The 23,194-nt window shown below is 38.7% G+C and overlaps 1 protein-coding gene across 1 annotated transcript; it reads right to left on the bottom strand.

Moving 5' to 3' along the window:
* Positions 1–16,311: 16,311 nt before the first annotated feature.
* Positions 16,312–22,985, bottom strand: LOC131363964 (legumain-like). Its single transcript, XM_058406974.1, has 13 exons — positions 22,652–22,985; positions 22,420–22,517; positions 21,871–21,952; positions 21,687–21,772; positions 20,300–20,375; positions 20,046–20,108; positions 19,118–19,181; positions 18,907–19,025; positions 18,669–18,782; positions 18,327–18,539; positions 17,055–17,210; positions 16,564–16,631; positions 16,312–16,469 (listed from the first exon to the last, which is right to left on the bottom strand). The coding sequence occupies exons 1-13, from the start codon at positions 22,721–22,723 to the stop codon at positions 16,424–16,426; spliced, it is 1,257 nt and encodes a 418-aa protein (XP_058262957.1). The 5' UTR covers positions 22,724–22,985; the 3' UTR covers positions 16,312–16,423.
* Between the last annotated feature and the right edge of the window lie 209 nt (positions 22,986–23,194).

A 23,194-nucleotide genomic window follows, 5' to 3' on the forward strand; every position in this document is an offset into this window, starting at 1 on the left:
GGTTAAAGGGTTATGATCTGTATACACTACAATTCAACATCAGTGTTTTTGGTCCATTCCAGCTTGTTGTCTATGTAGACACCCATATACTTACAGTTGTCCACAATGTCCACCTCAGTGGCCATGATGATGATTGGGCTTGGGGGAGTCCTCTGCTTCCTATAATCCACCACTAGCTGTTTTGTCTTTGAGACATTGAGTTGCAGGTGATTCTGTCTGCACCACACCGCAATGCTGTCCACCACACTCCTGTACTCTGACTCCTGACCTCTCTTAATACAGCCTACAATGGCAGAGTATATGGTGAAGTATATGGTGTGTAGCGTCTCCAGGTCGGCTCACTTGCTCATGGGGTCAGTTGCATCCTTCTCAAAAACTCAAATAACCATTATGCAACTCACAACTGACCTATTTTGCTTATAGTTCTTTCATTTTGACTCAACCGACATGCTGTAACTCATGGGAGCCAGGTTTCGGGATGTCTGATGGCTCTGGATAACCAATGACCCCCCCAACGAGACTGGAGATGAAGGAGGAATTCTTGCCTCCATGAATGTTGGAATTCTGCAGACCATCAGTACTGATAGCCAGCCTCACACCCCTGGGACTCCCCATCAACTTGTGACCTTAACATGCAAATCACCCTGCGGCTAGCAGTTTTACTGCCGTTAAAAGTCAACAAGAATTCCCTAATCTAAACCGAATCAATGCCTTGACCGGGGGATGACCAAAGTTCTGACTGAAGACACACACACACACACACGTACACACCCACAACCACACACACACACACACACCCAAAGCATCTGGAAACGCTCATCCTGACCCCCACATGCACACACATAAGGAGAGTTCCTTTATTCAAGTTTCAATAAAACAATAGTAAAACCCTCCCTGACCCATACCTAACACACCTGTATATGGATTCCCCTTTTGCCTTTATATTTTTTTGGTTGTATTACCACTCATGACCTGTTGTTCTGTGTTTTCATGAAATAGAACATGTTTTATAAGATAAGAATGTTTTAATTGTCTATACCCAGTTTCCTTTCCTCTCATACTGTCTCTTTCGTGTCTACTATCAAAATGATCCTCTTTTACTTTTATAAGAAATAGTGTAGGCCATGTGGTCATCCAAGTACATAATATGAGCCTATGTTACTTTAATTGAATCTTTATCCATCCCTGACTTCACCATAAAGTATACAAATGAGTGACCGAGCGGAGACAAAGAAACTTTTCCCTCCAAAAGTTTCAGGTATTGGATTGGTCACTCTGAAAAACTGGGCGCGACCAAGGGATCAATAAAAACCCTAAGCACCCATCTATCGTGGCTTTTTGTCCAGCTTTGGCTTTTTGCTCTGCTCAGCTCGGCTTGGCCCCATGGGGGCCAACCCCCTCTCCGCTCTGCGGTCGGGGGGGGGCCCCATGGGCCTTTTCTTCCCGGCACAATCTCTTCTACCGTTGCCCGACTCGACTCCGATCTTTCTTCGGGACAAGACTTTTACTTTCTCCTGAGACTTTGCCGGCAGCTTCAACTGAAGAACTTTGTTTGCACCACCGAAACCTTTTTCGTTCCAGCAGAATATCTTGCTCACTCCGAGGACTTTAAATCTTCGAACCTCCTTGAATCCAGTACATCAGGACTCTTATCAATGAACCAATGCAAGTAAAAGTTACTAATTATTTTAGATCCGCAATTTTAAGCTGAAGCCCCTTTATTAAGGTGAATCCTAATTACCTTGACGATTCTCACACGGTTGTAATCAAAACTCGATCTGAAACTTGCCACATTTGATCTCTTCTCTAGTTTCCTTATCTCCTTCAAACTCTCTCTCTCTCTCTCTCTCGTTCTGATTTCCTCCGTATTCCCTTCCTTAATCTCAATCTCTCTTTGCCTACTTATCCCCTCTCTATAATCCTTATCCTGTCTTTTATGTATGTGTGTCATAGTTAGTATGTGTTGTGTTTTTGTTTTATTAAATGCATTTTATTCACGAGTGATTGTCTCTGTGCTTTGCTCACAATTTCAGGGTCCCTGAACATTGCTCTTGCTCCGTGTTAAATTACAGCTAGTACTTTATAAAGTAGTTATTCTTTCTTGGCCAGGAAGATAACTTTCCCTGGAATTAATACATAATTATACTGTCTCTTCGCTGGACAAACAAATCAAATAATTGTGTTATTGATTCTCTAACCGTTAGTTCTAAGTACCCCCATTTGAATATTTATAATTAATTATAACCAGTTATAATTACACTTAAATATTTAAATTTTGAGCTAGATTTGCTACAGGTGGTATAATGGAAAGGGGAAAGGGGGAGTGTTGCTTGCACATCTCGTGTCTAAGACACATTTTAAATGAAACTAGATAATGATCTGAGATAGCTTCTGACTGTGGAAGAGTGACTATGTTTTCTATATTTAATCTGAATGTAAAAATGAGATCCAGAGTGTGACCTCCATTATTAGTGGGCCCTATTACATTTTGATTAACACCTAATGAATCTAAGATGGACACACCTGCTGTTCTCAGAGGGTCTTCTGGCTTATCAAAATGAATGTTGAAGTCTCCGACTATTAATGCTTTGTCTAAAGAAACAACAAGGTTTGAAGTAAAATCTCCAAATTCACTGAGGAATTTAGAGTATGGCCCTGGGGGTCTGTAAATAACAATTAGTGGAATTGACTCTGTGAACTTATTATCTGTACTTGCATACGTTAGGTTAGTATAAAGAACTTCAAATGTGTTGAATTGATGTCTGGGTTTTTGTGTGGCACCTAGCTTATTATCATGAATAACTGCGACACCTCCTCCCCTGCCTGTTAGACGCGGTTGATGTATATAGCTATAGCCAGGCGGACAAGCTTCATTTAATGCTACGTACTCGTTTTGTTTAATCCGTGTTTCTGTTAAACTCCTGATCAGTAATCAGTTCATTAATTATAAGTGTTTTAGTTGACAGAGATCTTATATTTAACAGTCCTAGCTTCAGATCAAAGGTGCAGGCTGTGCATTCACTATCATCTAGTTTTATGTTAGTCAGGTTACTAAAACAAATTTTCTGATTGTTAAAACATTTTCGTTTGGCTCAGGGAATAGACACAGTCACAATGTTATGAACCCTGGGTGACAAACTGCTTGTCTGCTCCCTGGCGCTGGCCCTGGATTGTCACTGATTGACTAGATCTGCTCTAGGACTATGTGCTATGCTGCAAGAAATGAGAGCAGCACCTTCCCGAGTGGAATGGACACTGTCCCATCCTAACAGGCCAGCCTTGCCCTCAAAAGAGCTCAGATTATCTGAGCGACCATAACCTGCTGTAAGCTACATCGCTATGCCACATTGGGATGGGGCCAGAGCATACTACAGCATCAGATATATAAACTATATAAACTTCGAATAAAAAACTCCGACACAGGCAGGAAACTCGCGGTAAGCGCTTCAAACACAGGAAGTGACCAAGTGACCAGGCGACTGATTACCTGGAGTCAATGTTTCGCAACACCCTAGACACTGTAGCTCCACTTAAAAGGAAAATAATTAAAGAGAAGAAACTAGCACCCTGGTACAACGACTACACATGACCTTTAATACAATCAGCTAGGAAACTAGAGCGTAAATGGTGTCAAAATAAATTGGCAGTATTTCAGTTAGCATGAAAGGAAAGCCTTCTGAGATACAAAAATTCTCTTAGTGGTGCTAGATCGGCGTATCTTTCTGCCCTAATTGAAGATAACAAAAACAATCCTAAAATTTTATTTAGCACTGTAGCAAAACTAACTAGGAGTAAAACCACTGTAGAAAAGCGCACACCATCTATATGTAGCAGCAATGACTTCATGAATTTTTTCAATGAAAAAATTGACAATATCAGGCAAAAAATTAATTTTTGACTATTAATTTAAAACCAAATTATTTGATAGATAATTCTTTAGATAATATAACTATTTCTGATCAGAGCTTAGAGTGCTTCACTCCACTTCAAGAGCCTGATCTAATTTCACTAATTTCTTCTTCAAAATCTTCTACCTGCATCCTAGATCCTTTACCCACATCTTTCCTTAAACAGATATTACCAGTAGCTACTGAACCCCTTCTAAAAGTAATTAATTCTTCTCTAAGCACTGGCTATGTGCCTAAATCTTTTAAGCTAGCAGTTATCAAACCCCTGGTTAAAAACCGGACCTCGACCCCTGTCAGCTGTCTAACTATAGACCGATATCAAACCTGCCCTTTATCTCCAAGATCCTAGAAAAGGCTGTAGCACAGCAGTTATGTTCAGACCTGCATAGAAATAACATTTATGAAATGTATCAGTCAGGATTTAGACCTCATCATAGCACAGAGACAGCACTGGTTAAAGTGGTCAATGACCTGTTACTGGCTTCTGATCAGGGTTGTGTCTCCTTACTGGTGTTACTGGATCTGAGTACAGCTTTTGACACCATTGACCACACTGTTCTACTTGATAGGCTAGAACATGTTGTTGGTGTTAAAGGAACAGCCCTCTCCTGACTCAGGTCTTATCTGACTGACCGTTATCAGTTTGTAGATCTAGATGGTCACTTCTCCATGCATACCAAGGTTATGTTCGGTGTTCCACAAGGTTCTGTTTTAGGCCCACTGCTTTTCTCCCTATATATGTTACCCCTTGGTGTAATTATTCATAAACATGGTATAGCTTACTGTGAGCTACAGTATCTCACAAAAGTGAGTACACCCCTCAAATTTTTGTAAATATTTTATTATATCTTTTCATGTAACACTAAAGAAATGACATTGTGCTCCAATGTACAGTAGTGAGTGTCCAGCCTGTATAACAGTGTAAATTTGCTGTCCCTTCAAAATAACTCAACACACAGCCATTAATGTCTAAACCATTGGCAACAAAAGTGACTCCAAATTGGGCCCAAAGTGTCAATATTTTGTGTGGCCACCATTATTTTCCAAGCACTACCTTAATCCTCTTGGGCATGGAGTTGTTTTGGTTTCATCTTGTCTAGCAGTAAAAGATCTTGGTGTGATTATTGACTCTGGTCTTTCATTCGAAGCTCATGTAGATAATATCACTCAGGTAGCCTTCTTCCATCTCAGAAATATTGCCAAGATAAGAAATATGATGTCACTTCATGATGCAGAAAAACTAGTTCATGCTTTTGTAACATCTAGGTTGGATTAATGTAATTCCTTACTGTCTGGATGTTCCAGTAGGAGCATAAGCAAGCTCCAGTTAGTCCAGAACTAGAACCAGAAGATATGAACACATCACTCCTATTTTAGCCTATTTTAAATTTTATTTAAAATTTTCCCACACACTACATTGACTCCAAGTCAAATTTCGCATTGGATGCTGTCATCTTACCACCCTCACAAGTCGCTCAGGTTTGCTGACTGTGAAGTGGTTGGATGCTTTATGTCCCGGGAAGCCTTCATGTCTGTGACCTTCTGGCTCTCCCTTTTAGTTATGCTTTTAGTTTAGTTGCCGGAGGCCCTGCCTGCACTTGACACATAATTTGCATTGTCCTAAAACATCACATGATCAGAATCATACTTAATATCTTTCTCTTTCTCTCTCTACCTTCTCTGTGGAGCTATACACCCCACTCCTGAGCTCCCAGTGTTCACCAGTTTCCAGTGTGACCAGTGCCCTACCCCTGGTTGGAGTCTCGCCGCGTGGTGGTGCCCACTGATGCTGTGGATGGATCTGTGTGGACCAGGAGACAGCCATGGACAGAGACACTTGGGGACTTTCACACCGTCACAGATCTGCCATTTCATCTGTCAGCCAGTGACAGCAAAGAACTAGTGTTTATAATGACCTTAGAATCTACACTGACCTAATAGTTCCTCATGGGTCATTGATTGCTGTTGAAGAAAGGACATTAATCAGTTACAGTTACATTATTTACTGTTTAGTGTCACCCAAAAGAGGATGGGTTCCCTTCTGAGCCTGGTTCCTCTCAAGGTTTCTTCCTCAAATCATCCAAGGGAGTTTTTCCTTGCTACCATTTCCACAGGCTTGCTCATTAAGGATAAAATAAAATAGTTTAATAATTTAACTTAATAATTTATTCTCATTTCTAGTTATTTATATTTTTATTTTCATTTTTTCCCCTCCACTTTCTCCGTTTCTCTTCTTTTGTAAAGCTGCTTTGAGACAATGTTCATTGTAAAAGGCGCTATACAAATAAAATTGAATTGAATTGAATTGAATTAAAGGGAAAGGGGGCTGTTGTACTGTAAGGGGGTGAATCACAGGAGGAGCTGGGGAGCAGTTGCTCAGAAGACACATTATCAAACCTGTTAAAAACAGATGTAAATCATTGGCCTCATTTAAGTCTAGCTCCATCACCTAGTCAGTCTTTCTTCCATAGCCAGTGATGGTTCTCATTCCATTCCACATCTTTTCCATGTTATTTTGAGCAAGTTTACTCCCCAGCTTCCTTTTACATCACTCCTTCCCTTCCTTGATTTTGTCCCCTCAGTTCTGCCTGATCTCTTCTCATCTTCTCCTTGTCACCATTCCTAAAGGCAGCCTTCTTCCTGTAAAGTGATGCTTTGATGTTTTTGGTCACCCAGGCTTTGTTATTTGGAAAGCAGTGTACTGTCTCAGAGTGGACTATATTGTCCATGCAGAAATTTACATAACCATAAAGTCTATTCACACCCTCCCCATGTGCATTACAGAGAACACCCCAGTCTGTCAACTCAAACAGCCCTGTAGAGTGTCTATAGCTTTGTGTGACCACCTCCATATAGTTCTCATGGTCACTGTTGCTGCTTGACTGCAAGTAAAAAGAGGAGTTTAAGGTTTAGGTTGTGATCTGATCTGCCCAAAGGGAAAAGGCTATGAAGCTGTATACTTCCTTGACATTCACATACAGCAAGTTTATGATTTTATCACCTCTTGTTTTACAGTCCACAAACTGATTGAAAGTGGTCAGGGTTGATTTCAGGGTGACATGGTTGAAATCACCACAGTTAGCTATGAAGGCACTTAGGGGAAAACTCTCTGGGCAAATACTATGGACTGAGACTTACTGCTAACAGTTTGATGTCAGGGCTGCACACTCTTTCCTTCACTGTAATGTGTCCAGGATTGTACCATTTATTGTTGACATAAATTGTGACTCCTCTTCCCTTCTTCTTGCTGCTCAGGGTGACAGCCAACTGAAAGCCAACTAAACTCACAATAGATTCCGGTGTTTAATCATACATTCTCGCTCTTAAAAGTGATGTTAACTCGTCCATCTTGTTGGCCAGTGATCTTACGTTTCCCATGACAATAAAGGAAGCGATGGTCTGTATCTCCTCTTTCTTAACCGTCACCTTTTCCCTGCTCTGCAGCCCCAGTGTTTCCTCCTTAGCTCCTTTGGGGTTTTCAGGTTTTTGTCCAAGCCTGCTGCTGTGCTGGAGGTTCACCAGCTGATTCCTGGTGTAAACAATGAAGCCCAGGCACTTCTCAACCAGGACAGGAATCCAGTATGATAAAAGTGCACCAAAAACAATAATAACAAATGAGATTGTGCAGAAATGCTGCATTCCTGTATTATGCTGCACTGTTTATGAAAAAATATGTAAAAGAAACATAACGAAAATAAATAAAATGTAATAAAAGACACACAACAGTACAAAGCAACTCTGGCAAGCAACGCCATGCAGTTTGCGTATCGTCCAAATTGCTCCACAGACAATGCCATCACCGAAACCCTCCATCTGGCCCTCACACAGCTGGACAATAAAGATACTTGCATATGAATGCTGTTCATTGACTTTAGTTCAGCATTCAACACGGTCATTCCTCAGCACCTGAGAAGCTGAGTCTGCTGGGCACCAACACCTCTCTCTGCAATTGGATCCTGGATTTCCTGACTGGAAGACCTCAGTCAGTCCGGTTCACGAACAGCATCTCCAGCACCATCACACTAAACACTGGAGCTCCTCAGGGCTGTGTGCTCAGTCCATTGCTGTTCACTCTGCTGACTTATGACTGCGCAGCAATGCACAGCTCCAACCACATCATCAAGTTAGCCGATGACACGACCGTGGTGGGTCTCATCAGCAAGAACGATGAGTCAGTGTATAGAGAGGAGGTGCAGTGTCTAACCGCCTGGTGTAAAGCCAACAATCTGTCTCTGAATATGGAGAAAATGAAAGAGATGGCTGTTGACTTTAGGAGAGCCCAGAGTGACCATTCTCCACTAAACATTGTCAAGAGCACCAAATTGGTGTTCATCTGGCAGAGGACCTCAACTGATCACTCAACACCAGCTCCATCACCAAGGAAGCCCAGGAGCAACCTGCAAAGGCTGAGAAAGGCTCATCTTCCATCTCCCATCATGACCACCTTCTACAGAGCATCTAGAGCATCCTGAGCAGCTGCATCACTGCCTAATTTGGGAACTGCACTGTCTCGGATCGCAAGACCCTTCAGCAGATAGTGAGGACAGCTGAGAAGGTCATCAGAGTCTCTCTTCCCTCTATCATGGACATTTACACCACACACCCCTCACACACACTCTTCACCCTCCTGCGATCTGGAAAGCGGTACCAAAGCATTCCGACCCGCACAACCAGACTGTTGAACAGCTTCTTCCCTCAGGCAATCAGGTACCTCAACAGAGAACTGAACTGAGCTGGACATGGACACACACACACAACTGAGAACTGTTCTCAACAGAAAACTGAACTGTGCTGTGTTCGTCTGCACTGTCTTGTCTTGTCATCCTGTGCACTTATGTTGTATGTTTAGTTTCTAAAGAATTGTACCTTAAGTAAAGTTTAGCTCTATGTTTAGCTTTATGTTTGTCTGTGTCAGCTGTACTTTGTTTTTGTTCTGTGTAGCACCTCTGGTCTAGGAAGAACTTTGTTTCACTTCGCTGTGCATGGTTGAAGTGACAATAAAGCTTCTTTGACTTTGACTTTGATGTGAAATCACTATACCAAACATTGTTTCCTGTTTCATGACAGACCTCGCTTATAAAGATTATAAAGAGCCTTAAAGGTGAAGAGCAGAATCTTATAATCTATCCGAATTTTAACAGGGAGCCAGTGGAGCTGCAGCAGGATCATGTGTTCTGTATTCAGAATTCTAGTAATAATCTGGGCAGCTGCATTCTGATCCAGATGGAGTTTATGCAAAGTCTTGTGAGGAATGGCAAAGAGAATAGAACTGCAGTAATCAATACAAGAAGTGACCAGGGTGTGAACAAGAATAGCAGTTATGCAAGGTGTAAGAGAGAGTCAGAGGTGATTGAGATTCAGTGATTGAAGAGTGGAGGTAGCCTTGGTGGATAAATAGAGCTGGGTGTTATCTGCATTAAAGTGAAATTGAATCCCAAATTTTCTAAAGATATGACCAAAAGTTAAAAGATAAATTATAAATAAAAGGAGGCCCAGCACAGACCCTTGTGGAACTCCATTAGTAACAGGGAAGGACTGAGATCTAAAATTCTTAATTTGGACAAACTGAGTACGACCAGAGAGATATGATTTGAACCAGTCAAGAGCACTGCCAGTATGCAGAGTGGAATCCATATGCAGAGTTTACTGAAGAAATACAGCAAACGATTCAAAATATAGAACAAGGTTGGGGTCAAAAAACAGGCTAAGATCAAAAACCAGAAAGACAAAGTCAGAGGTGCAAACAAATCCAAATCACAAATCCAAGAGAAAAACCAGAAAACAGGGCAAAAAGTCAATGATCCAGTCAACAATGATATAATGAAATCAAAGGCTTGGTAATACAGACAGAGCTAACAATACTTCGCATAGTGCTACATGCTAAATGGGTTTAAATATGATGAGACACAGTTACAGATAGATAGATAGATAGATAGATAGATAGATAGATAGATAGATAGATAGATAGATAGATAGATAGATAGCACACCACAGCATAGAAAAGAACACTGGCAACCACAGACTGGTAAAAGATGTGACGCAGTTTTTTAACTATAGATTTTCCAGTACAGTAAATGGGATGTAATCGCGTAGTGGTTAAGGTGTAGGATTACTGATCAGCAGGTTGTACATTTGTACAGCCACTGCTGGGCTCTTGAAAAAGGCCCTTAACCCTCAGTTGCTCAGATGTATAAAATAAGATAAAATGTAAGTCGCTCTGCAAAAGTGCAAAATTTTACAAGAAGAAGATGTTTGTGAAGTTTTGGCCTTCTCTGTGAATGTATGTGAATAGAAGTTGTTTGTGACTAGAAATTGTTGTGACCAGAGATTGTTTGTGCATTGGGTCCTGTTGAACAGCAGCACAAATAAATTGTAAACATTTTTACTCTTGCCTGTCCATACCAGTGGGCTATTTTCTTCAAACTTCCACAACAATACATAGAAAGGGGATCTAACTGGCAGGCTGAGATTTAGGTTTACGGATGAGAGCTTCTATTTCGGCAAAAGATGGAAGTGCAAATGCAGACAACAAAGAGCAGAAAGAAATCTGGGATAAAGAAGATGCTCTGCATGTGGTATTATCTGAGGAGGTTAGCTGTAAAAGGATATTTTCAATTCTGTCATTAAAAAAGTCATAAAACAATACATTTATCAGAGCAGGTACAAAAACAGATCGGGTTTTTAAAGGAGCAAGTGCATTTAAGAGACTAGATGGACCACCATTGTGGTATGAGACCAGCTAATCAGGGGTGAATAAATTGCCTTTGCTAAGGAGGTTGTCAAGTCCATTAGAAAAAACAGCTATCAATGTTCTTAATATTTATGAAACTGATGGAACGAGGCAGATTTGCTTTGTATAAGGTTAAGATAAAAAAATATATATATCTTGTGGTCAGAAATGCTCATATCGAAAGCAGTACAATTGAGAGGAGTTACACCAGAGCAGCAAATCAGATCCAAAATGTGTCCCATAGAATAAGTAGGTTAACATATTGCTGTAGTCCAAAAGACAGGATGTAAAATCCCTAGTTAATGTATATTTAACGTAGCTCATGTGTATATTAAAATCACATAGCAATATTATATTAGGGAACAAAGAACAAAATGACAGTCGACACTTTCCACTTTCACGAGACCACCTCCCCTGAAGGAAACACTGGATTTGCTGGTGTAAAAATATCCAGGAGAAATAGTTTGATTAAGCTGAGAAAGGTCATTTGGTTGCTGCTACATCTCAGGCAAACATAAAAAAAATCCAATTTTTTTTCATCCTGTCCTTTTCCGAGGGCGGCGGTAGGAGGACCAGAAGGTTCGGATTGACTTACTATCATCTAAGATAAAGGTCCATTTGGATGCACAGTGAACATATTTCTGCTGAAGAGGACGAACAATGTCCGAGTGGACAGACTTTTGGTGGCTCAGAGTTTCAGTGTTACTGGGTAGAATATAGAAAACAAAACAAGCAGATGATCAGCTTACCTACACACATAGTGACAACCAATGCTATGCTAAACACAGGTCCCTGAGCAAGTAAGCAGCAGCTGGAGAAGGCTACAAGCCAAACCATCGGAAGCCAAACAGGTAGATTGGTGGTTCCAGACATATGCAAATGGCAGTAGTCCAGAAAAAAAAGAAAAAGAAAAGGTAACTTGAAGAATAGCAGCAGCAAGACATGTCAGCACCCCCCCCCCACCAAAGATGTCAGTGAAGAGGTGAACAGTTTGATAGTTAGATTAACCCCTGAAATAAAGAACTATAAATTCTGCTGCTTTATAACAAGAAAATGTAAAAACCAAGTTATTAATCTATATGTGAGACTGTTTGAGACATTAAAAGGCAGAATCAAATATGTACATGCAGCTTTAAGGAAACAAATTTTGTGACGATCCTTGTATAGGTAGTGGCTGTTGCTAAGAGTGTGCATTCTTGGCCTTTTATGGCATGAGAGTGATGCTCTTCAACATACAGCAATGTAAAAAAACAAGAACTGAAAGTGAAAGAATCTTGTCTTTTATCGTGTTTAACATTAAATAGTATGACTTGTTGCTCCGACATCGTTAGTGAAGTTAGTGAAGGTTAATGGAGGCTAGTGAAGTTAGCAATAATAAATTTAATTTAAACACTATATTGTATGATATTACATGTTTTCAGTAGTTTTGTTTAAGTTCTTATTTATCTAAACTGCACAATCAGATTTACTAGTTTTTGATTTACTGCTTTGACATTAGATTGCTATTTAAATATTGTAGTTTTTATACTTTAAACACACAGTGTGATGTTGTTCCTGGCCCCTGACAAGGCCCTACACAGTAGTGGAGAAGGTGGGACTCGTGAACTATCGCCTGTGCAGACAGTTCAACACAGGTGTGAAAAAATGCTGCACAGCAGGAATGCTTTTAAAAGACAAAGTGTGCGAACAGAAGAAAAATCTAAATCAAATCAATATTTGACGTGGCCTCCCTGTAAGTAAACATCCAATCACTATAAGCTAAAGTTTGGGGAATTTTGCTAGTGTCAAATTTCATATATTTAACAAAATCAGTGGTGTGGGGACATTTTCGTATTCCCCTCATTCCATGCATCACACTTTAAACTAGCAGCATTGGTTTGTTTTTCCTCACACCCGTGAACTTCCCCTCCTCCATCTCCTCGCAATATTGAAGGCCAACCGGATTACTTATTCAAGACCATCCTGAACTCATGCTGCTGCAATTCCACATTGGAGTGCCTGATCAAGTGGGGGGGCTACCTCAACCAGATGACATCCTTGATCACAAACTCAGATACAAATTCCATGCCAGTTACCCAGAATATCCTGGGCCTTCCCCATAGGGAGATTGAGAAAGGTCAGTGCTTCCAGAATAAGCCCTTGGGAGGGGGGCTCTCTCAGGTCTGCAAACTCCCTAGTGATCTCACACACACAGGGTCTCAATCACCATGAAATCACAGTCAGTTTGTTCCTGTGACCAAGCCTTTATATTGTCTCTGATTGTCTGGTTTTTGAGTTTTTTTGATTTTTGGATTTTTTGATATTGTTGTTTGCCCTTTTGCCTCACATTTTGGAATTGCTCTTGTCTTCATTGCTTCTCAGCCTCCCTTTGTCAAACACAAAGTTTATCTGACCCATTATCTGTCAGAGTCACTGAGAATGTAGTGTGTAAACAGCCTAGTGTTTCTGAGAAGTAACAAATTCAGTGTCGAGACCCGACGTGAGGAATACTTTTTGGACCCTGTTTAGCTGGTGTAACAAAGGCTTACCATAAGCACAGGAATGCGAAAAAAAAACCCCTGGCTATATAAAGTGTGGCGTGTGTCTGAAGCCCTCCATCTGAAGAGACTTACCATATATATATGGTATACACCTGATATACCATCAGGTGAGCATCTCTCTGTGCTTGTAGCCCATCATAATCTTTATGGTTGATTTGCTTGATGGAAAATTTTAACGTCTTTGTACGTGACAAAAAAGTTATTTGTGAACAGAGATTGTTTGCGTGAATTGTTAGAGAGTCAGACGCACTGGAGACGGGTTGTCCTGAACAGGTTTTGTAATGTAGCCAATGAGTGACACTATTTTTCTTTTTGTGTTGAATAATATTTATAAAAACTTAGTGTAAATATAGATCAGGGACCTCTTTGAGATTTTCTTGGAGAGCACTGGGTCCTGTTGCGCAGCAGTTCAAATAAATTGTTAACGTTTTACTCTTTCCCTTACCTACCAGTGTGCCATTTTCACAGCATTTGCAAAAAAAACAAGCATGATATAAAAAACAGAAAAGAAATTGACCTAGGTGTAAGTTACAGTGATAGGGTTTGATCATTAGAATTTGTTTTATAGAAATACATGAAACTGGATCACAATTTTCCTAAAATAGTAATAAGACTAATGTTGATTACTTGAAATTCCTGATAAATATATTGTTTTTTGGGTGTATGTATTGAGTTATTGTTAATATATAAACCTGTGATTTGCAGTTGGGCATTTCTGTTTAATTAGATATCATAATTAAATGTGTTACGTCATTTCCAGAAGAAGAGGAGACCATGAGTCACCATCAGTCATGTTCTAAATGCTGTAAATGCTCGAGCAGCAGGTCAAACAGACAACTTGTGCCTGTCAGAGAAGGAAATCAAATCGTCTTTCAGCCAGGCAACATATTACAGCAAATAATGAGCCTGCCTAATGAAGAGGTGATTATTGTATACCTAATCTATAACAAAGATTGTAAAAGTGGATTTTTGTTCAGTCTTCTGCAGAGGGAAAACATTGTAAGGCACAGGAAACATATTCATGTGTATCATGAGGGTCAACTGAGAACTGTTGTGTATGCAATGCTTTTTGTTACAATACTCTGTTTATAAATGATACTCAATATCAGCATACTTATGTTTCGTATTTATTTATATGTTATTATTTTTGTTTCCGTCAGGTTCACAGAAGAACACATAACCGACATGTATGGAAGAGAAGAACTTAAATACTCTGTTGCATATGAATAAATATCAAATGCATACTTTCACTGATCATCATAAAAACAACTTAAATAGCCTGTGTGAAAGCACCTTTTGAAAAAGAAGATTAATTAATTGCATTAAACTACTAATGTACTCAGGTAAATAAAAATAAAAATCATTAAATGAATAAATAAATGGGTGTGGCTGAGTGAAATAATGGCTGTTATTATTTAAATGTTAGTTGATTTTAACCAAATTAAATAATTGACCTCGTAGTTGAAAGAGTAGCTTTCTCTCAGCTAGGATTATATCTTTTAATATTACCTCTTTTAACAAGTAAGAAAATAACTCTTAGTTAAAGTAGCTGTAGGAAAATGTGTGTCTCTACATCTATGTGCTATCTGTGTTACTTTGTTCAATAATACACAAAATCTTTATTCTCAATTTTTGACTCCCATGTGTCTTTTTCCTGCCCCTTTTTTAACTGACTGGTCCAGACACCCATCAATCACAGAACTCATACCTACTGATTAAAAATGTCAATTAGTCACTGAGTTTCCTGGCAGGAAAACATAAAGGACTCTGGGAATTGTAGTTTTAACAGTGTGTGTGTCTTCTGCCAAAAGAAGTAGTGACTCAGTGTGAAAGTGAAAGTGAAAGTATAAACAGAACCAGTGCGCTAGACGCTGCATTTGACCTGAAACCAGCAGAAGAGACATTAATAATCTGTAGAAAATACTGATGTTTTAAATGTCATAAGGGTTTCAGAGTTTATTTATCAGCTGCATTTGTAATCAGGAATGCAGTGCTTTAAGTAAACCACGCCCCCTCAGTCTTTCTCAGGTATTCTGTATTTTGGTTACTTATCTTAAAGCCGTGTGGAAGCCATGTTTGATGTCTCAGAGGAGATTGAGGTTGAGGTTGAGGACCACATGATGAGGCAGAGGCATACATACATTTTGAAGCAAGTCTTTGGAACAGGAGCCAGTGCTTAGGTTAGTGCAGGATGTTCAACAGTGAAGTCATGGTTGGTGCTGAGATTGCAAGTTCCTCAGTTTCATCAGGTCCAGCTGAAATGAAGGATGTTCTGACTTGTTTTTGGAACTGAAATAAAAGTGAAGCTTTTGTAAAAGTCTTTTAACAGTAAAAAGAAGTGTTTATTGTTCATTAATCATCTTCATTTTTATTGTTCATTAATCATCATACACTGACTAACTTTCATGACTTATGTTTAACTGTGGCTCTGAAGTTCTTTATACAACACAAGCGCAAATGGAAAGTGATGATGTGCAGTTCCTAGTGGATGCTGTAGTGGGGGTTTTGGCCTCCAGTTGACTTATTTGTGGATTCCAAAACATTTGGAAAAAATTTGTTAGTTGCATATGGTATCTGTCTGTTATCACTGAAACTAACTCAAACCATTATTTATTTGTTTGTTTGTTTGTTTGTTGAATGGCCACAGAAACCCGTACCTGTTTGTGTGTGTGTGTTTTAAACCAATCAATTTTAGAATGTTAGAGCTCATTAAAAAAAATCTAATGATAATAATAATAATATAATCATCATCACCATCATTTTAAAAAAAAGCAACATTACAGTTTTTTTGCATTTAACAGTGTTATTAATAATAATAATAATAAAAAAACAGTAAAACATTTGTTTTTGGTGAAATGTGACCCTTTCCGCGCTGATCTGTAAAATGAATACACGTGTTTGTGATGAGAGTGTACCTAAAACTCGGGCGATTGTGACACCTGGTGGTCAGAAGCGGTACTGCAGCACACTGCTGTTTAACACTTTACTGAAATCAAACGGAGATAAAATGTTCGTATCAAAAGTTTGTTTGTTTGTTTCATTTATGTCTCTATACAAATCAAGTATGAAGCACACTGTTGTCTAAATATACAGATTACACAAATAAGCTGTTTTGTTGTTGCAATTTCTTTATTTTGGTCTTTGACAGGCTTTGTTATGTTATTTTACTTAAAAAGTTGATAAAATTTGTAAAAAGATGAATTAAACAACATCTTCAATTTACTAAAAGTCGTTGTGTGATTTCTTCAGAAAGTAATCTCTTGGCTCACGTGAGTGATGGCTTCAGTGATGCTGATGGGGAAAAAACAAATTAGAAATAAAATTAGAAATAACTGGATGTGTTTAATTCAGATGAAATATAAATCACTGAAAGTCATCAACAAACCTTTCAACCTGCAAGCCACTCTCACACAGATTAACTAAAACCTGCAGATGTGAACGAGTGACAACAAACTGCATGGAGAGAGAGAGAGAGAGAGAGAGAAACAGACAGAGAGAGAGAGAAACAGACAGAGAGAGAGAGAGAGAGAGAGAGAGAGAGAGAGAGAGAGAGAGAGAGAGAAACAGACAGAGAGAGAGAGAGAGAGAGAGAGAGAGAGAAACAGACAGAGAGAGAGAGAGAGAGAGAGAGAGAGAAACAGACAGAGAGAGAGAGAGAGAGAGAGAGAGAGAAACAGACAGACAGAGAGAGAGAGAGAGAGAGAGAGAGAGAGAGAGAGAGAGAGAAAGTGTGAAAGACAGAGAGAGAGAGAGATTACTGTTAGTATGATCAGCATTATTATTGTTGTTATTAAAGTGGAAGTTTATTATGTTTTAATGTTTATTTATTGTTGTCTGAAATGTTCTTACTCCATTCTATAAATCATGTTTACATACCGGCTCCTTTTCCCAGTCGAAGAGATTTTTCCTAAAATGTTCAGCCACGACTTTGAGCTCGTACGTGAGAGTCACCTCACGTTTTTCACTCAGAGCTCGTGAGGCGTTTATCCTCTCTGCAATCTTCTGCAGCGCTTCATCCACTGTCTTCCTCTTCTACAAATGTGATGAATAGATACAAATTTAATCCCTAAAGACATTTAAAGTGTTTATAAATATACAAATATAAAATGTAATGATAATGTAGTCATAAACTGTTCAACCTCCATCCGTCCAGGAGGGAACTCTACACTACACCACTAGGACACTCATGTCTCACTACACTCCACCACCCGGCAGCTCTGCTCCTCCCTGTACATTCTCATATTATATTATAATTATAATATTTTCTATGTGTAATATAATTATTTTGTACATATTGTTAATTTCATATATTACACCTCGTTTATCTATCTGTCTATTTATATTTATATATGTATATACTATCTGTATAAACACTGTATATTATCTCTTACTGTTGTACATAATACACACATTTTTGCACAATTTATAATTACACCTGACACTTTATCTGCTGTAAATACAACTTGCACATACCTCTCTATACACATTCTGACATAGTCTTATTTATTGATCTACATATTTATCTGCACTCGTTCATTTGCACAGTTTCTATGCTTCTGGTAGATGCTAAACACCTAATTTGTTGCTATGTACCAGTACTTTGAAATGATAATGAAGTTTCTATCTATCTATCTATCTATCTATCTATCTATCTATCTATCTATCTATCTATCTATCTATCTATCTATCTATCTATCTATCTATCTAATCCATCACAAACATCATGACAGCAGTTGTGACATAATGGTTAAGTTTATAACTGAAATAACATTAATCATATAATGATTATATAAATGATTAAAACTAAACAATAAACATTGCTGAAGTTCTGCTGTTACACAGACCACAGCTGGTCATATTCATTTACAAAATCTGCACCTTAAAAAAGCATACATGTTTTTGTTATTGTCAGATTGCTGTGGTGTAAGAGGAGTGAAACTCTGGAATCTCTTCACGCCTCATCACACCACCTCTTCACTCTGTATTTTACTGTAACAGCGACATCCTGTCTTTATTACTTCTAGAATTTTAGTTATGTTCCTGAAGAAGAGTCAGGATATGGAGACAGAGAGTGTGAGGGTTGAGTCTATTCACAGTTCAGACTCTAAATGAACTACAGTTCAGTAGGAGTAGAAGTGGCTTACTTACTTTTTTAAGATCATCATATTGTTTCTGCAGGATCTGTCTTTTTTCTGGATCCTGTTCATTTTTAATCTTGTTTTCTTGAACGATCAGTGGAACGTCTGATGTTTCTACAACGTCACACACTTCTACAACGTTCAGGGTCTGGGACGTGTAGACCTCGCTGACGGAGACGGGGGATTCTCCGAGGAATTCACTCAGCATCAACTTCAGCATGCCCTGAATAACGTCCAGTGAAGGAGGGAAAAATTTTCATTATTATTTAGTTTTATAAATAATACAACATTTGCCAGCATTAATCATTTGTTTTGACTTGAACAAAACCTTCGTTACTGTTTTTGCACATACCTTGTCACCATAGTTACATGGTGTCTCGGTCACTCCAGCCTTCCTTGCATCCTTACTCACATGTTTCTCCAGGTAGGAAAACTGATCTCCGAACGACGTCACGGTGAGTTTCACCTTCAGATGATGAAACATGAATGGTGTAGAATTTAAATACTTTACAAATCTTTGTCAGAAATTTGTGCTGTAACAAATATTTGATTAAAAGTGAATTCCTAAGAATAACTCTACAAACGCTAACCGTGTCCATGTGGCGTAGCCAGTTAAAGGAGAAGATATCCGAGAGAAAGGTATTTCTTTTCTTATCGAAGAAACAGGCGTAGGTATATTCATCAGGCCTGCATGAAGAAACCGCATACACTGAAAAGAAAGGATGAAGAGCTGTCAATCACGGGAGAAGAAAGGATCTGAAGGCGTCAATGCTGGAACTGTTAAATAGATACGATACTAACCGTTGCTCTCAGACAGCTGATCCAGCATCGATCCAGAAAGACACGATTCCAAATAAATCACCATCTGCAAACGTTACACAGAATTTACAACAGATCAGCTAAAACACACGGAAACACAGGTACAGACACGTACAAATATAAAGGTTTTAGGGCTATTAACTTTTTCATGGTTTATAAATGAGAGAGATATGGAGGGAAAACATGAAGAGAGCGCCAAGACTACAGACATGACCGCTGAGGACTACAAATCCCAACCATCACTAAATCTACTATATTCACTCACTCATCACACACACACACACACACACACACACACACTGTATACAAAGACTCTCACTTCACCAGTTCATTGTGAAGTTTATTCTCAAGGGCTTTTTTTCTTAACCCCGGGTCGAGGAAGGTTTCACCAAATGAAGATGGTGGTGACTGATCTGAGTGACATGCTGACATTTTAATATTAAATGTAACTAAATTACTCATAACTATGACAATCATTCTTTAATAAATTAAACTGGTAAATTGCTGTAGTTTCAAAGGAATAGAACTGTATGGGACAACAGTATTTATAGGAAAATAATCAACACCATCTGACCAATCAGAATCCAGCTAGAGCTGTGGAATAATCTGTGTTATTTATTTTTAATGGAACAGAGAGATATGAACTCAAATACAGGACACTAGAACACACGAGACTGAATCATCCAAACCTGGCTGTTTCCCATCCTGACCACTAGAGGGCCCCTGCCCAACATTCTGAACTTCTTCTTCAGTTACTTCACTCATTACTTGTTTGCACTCCATGATGAATTCCAGTCATAATGAAGCCCCACAGTTTGCCACAGAGAGTTCTGATATCTGATATTTTGACCACACCTTGGCTTTTAGACACAGAGATGTGCTGAAATGTCAATTAAGAATAAACACATACCTTTGAAAACATGTGACTCTTAGACATGGCCTTCACTGTGTTAATGAGGTCATGTGCATAAAGCTGGAACAGAATCAAGATCAAAAGAGACGGTTCATGACCTCAGGAGTGAGCGGTCATAAAGATCTGATACTCTGACTAAAAACGAGTTACTGATAATCAGCTTCAGTGAAATCAAAACACAAACACAGCAAAGTTACACTCAGAGCTCTGAATCCGACTCAGAGACACGGGAGATGATGGACTGCACTTACTGTGGAGTTAGGAAAGTGAAAGATTCCTTTATTTCCATGGTCTGTTAAGTAGATGAAGATTGAATCATTTTCATCACTGAAACAGAAAACAGATATAATATGAAGTTCATTTTGTGGAGTTTGGAGAGTGAAGATGAGTTCTTCATCATCTAGAGTCCTCACTTCACTGCTCCTGTAACAACAAGTGATACAAACAAATCCCTTCACACATTGTAGACCTTCTTAAACCTGAAATATTTTCCTGTGAGATTATACACAGAATCCTGGGGTTGTGTAGTTAGAGGTTTCACACTGCTTCTCCTTTCACCAGGGTGAACACTCAATCCTGGTTCTTCACAATCTGCCCCTCTACATCCGTAAACCCTGCCTTAACCTCCTGCTTATTTGCATATTCACGCATCGACAGCTCTGATTGGATAAATCTTTAAACAATGGCTCGTCTCACACTTTCACTTTTATCAGTCAGGAAAAAAGTTCTGTTCTTCTGCACCCGAGCAGCTTCTGTTATCTTTCACAGCTTTCTCATCTTTTTTGCTCTTTTTAAGTTTGTCGTCTAGTTGACCAGCCGCTCGATATCCGACTTCCTCTAATGTTTAGTTGTGACGTATTTCCCCCTTTCTACTTCCATCATGTCGGGTGTTTTGTATCCTGACTCTATCCACCAAGCCGTTTTTGTTCAGTGTTGTTCAGCTACGTCCTGGTTTTCACCTGATATCAGGTTTTCACTCGCTGCTCAGTTTCTGATCAGGTTTCTGTTGCTAAGCGACCAGCTGTAACATTCTAACAGCGCATCGTTTCACACTGATCATGTTCAGCATTGTGATGTGGAGTTAACACTAAAAGCTTTAGCACAGAGTTTCATAATGAGGTTTAGAGCGATAATAACCCAGGGTGAAGTGCAGTCTGAAAGGCCTTAATGTGCAGGAACTTCACATTTTAATATCAGAGAGCATCGCTATGTATCGCTCAAAAGACACAAAAATTATTATCTTTATTCATTTCATGAACTCATCAGTTGAGATATTAAGCATTTACACAGCAGCAGGTTGTGATGACAGGATTTTAGTGTTGCATGACTACATTAATATGTAGAGAGGACAGAACATTCAAATTCTAAAACTAGCTCATAAAAAATGAAGACATGATTTTCTGTCTTCTTCAGAGTCTTTATGAGTAGAAATGACCTCCATGGGGCCTGAAACACATTTCTGATGCTCAAATATTAACCACTCTATAATCTATAACTCTCTATAACCCTACTTTTCCTCTATTAATCTTTCCCTACAAGGTCAAACATCATTTGAATTAGATGTGGAGTTGGTAAAAAAAAAGAAGGAAGAAAGAAAGAAAGAAAGAAAGAAAGAAAGCTAATATAAATGGTTTTTACCTTTGTATGACTTTTTTTGGTCCAGTTTTCTTGACAGCAGCCGAATCGCCACGCAGAACAGCCAGGAAGTTGTCAGCTGAAACCTCCTGATAATGGACCATTAAAACCATGAATTCCACTCCACAAACTTAATTAAGCCCATCAGAGTATTTATTTATTAATTAAATATTACAGAACACATCACCTCTCCGGTGTAGTCCTTTAGAACCCCGGGGTAAACGTTTGGGCCGTTTGGAACATTGATGATGTTTCCAGGAGTGGGATTTCTGCACACAAGCAGATATTTATTCATTATAGAATTATACATAAGATACAGAATTTATGCAGATGAAGAATGAAGAATAAATAGCATTATAATTAAATTGCACGTGCCAGATTGTTGTATTTATTTAAACCTCTACAACTAGAAGATCATTGTACGGTACGATGCAATAATATGTGATGCATTATGAGATTTTTTTGTGTGATATGCTAAAAAATAAATTACAGGATGAATAATAATAAAAAGAAACAATACTAAAATTGTACTGTTGCATAATAAAGTAAAAATCATAAAAACCTAACAGCAGATAAATACCAACGTCTTGCTCATATATAGATATCAAATAAAACATTTTGTGTAGAATTATAATATATATATTTTTAAATGGGCTTTCTCAAAACCAAAATGCTGTAGGTATTATATATATATATTTTTCTTTTAGATTTTCTAATCTGAGAGCAGAATACTCACTGCTGATTATAAGCGATATCGTCATATATCATCACCACGATCTGCTCGTCTGGAATGCCGTTGTGGTGCACGACCTGGTATGCGTGACACACGTTGGCCTGTAACAGAAGGAAATCATTTTACTGAGCTACAAACAAATAAGCAATTAAAATAGTATCATATTGTGTAACATATAACATAGCATTACTTGTGCACATCATCTAACACTAAACTGAAGCCCGTGTGTTCACACCTGGACACTGTAGTCTTGCCATCCTTTAGAACCTGCTGCCATGAGAACCCACTGTTTGCCTTTACTGGCCATGTCGATGTTCTACAAAGCAGAACAGTGAATTCTAATGTATTCATGAATGTATGTAATACATCATTCTAATGTATGTGTAAGGAGTCTCCAGTGTCAGCCCTGTGTATCAGTCAGAGGTGAAACTGCAACTTTAAGTTTTCTCACTTCATCTTCAGGACAGAGGTGTTTACACTTCTTTGTGGTTTCTATGGTAACAAAAGACGTCAAGCTGTGACTTTTCTATTATTAACATGAAGAGAGAGGTTATAGAGAGACTGGTGAGGGAAACACTGTTTCTGGCTCCTTTCATGGACGTTTCACAACAATAAATGAAACTCTAAATTGTTAAAAAGGTTATTTTTTGATAGATAGAAAATGTAGTGATAAATTGCAGTGGAACAAGAAGAATAAAACACTTAGGGTTGTGCTGTTATTGGAAAATAAATCCCACCACACTGTCTGTGATCATTATTTTACTGTAACTGGGTTTAT

The sequence above is a fragment of the Hemibagrus wyckioides genome, linkage group LG13, assembly GCF_019097595.1.
Source record: "Hemibagrus wyckioides isolate EC202008001 linkage group LG13, SWU_Hwy_1.0, whole genome shotgun sequence".
NCBI classification, from domain to species: domain Eukaryota; kingdom Metazoa; phylum Chordata; class Actinopteri; order Siluriformes; family Bagridae; genus Hemibagrus; species Hemibagrus wyckioides.

What these genes read in the sequence shown, in the direction of transcription:
- LOC131363964 (XM_058406974.1), bottom strand. Translation starts at nt 22,723, where the DNA reads ATGGCCAGTAAAGGCAAACAGTGGGTTCTCATGGCAGCAGGTTCTAAA. An exon ending in TTCACTTTCCTAACTCCACA is followed by an intron (nt 20,109 to 20,299) that starts GTAAGTGCAGTC and finishes ATTCTGTTCCAG; the next exon opens with CTTTATGCACATGACCTCAT. An exon ending in TCAGCTGTCTGAGAGCAACG is followed by an intron (nt 19,026 to 19,117) that starts GTTAGTATCGTA and finishes CTTTCTTTTCAG; the next exon opens with TGTATGCGGTTTCTTCATGC.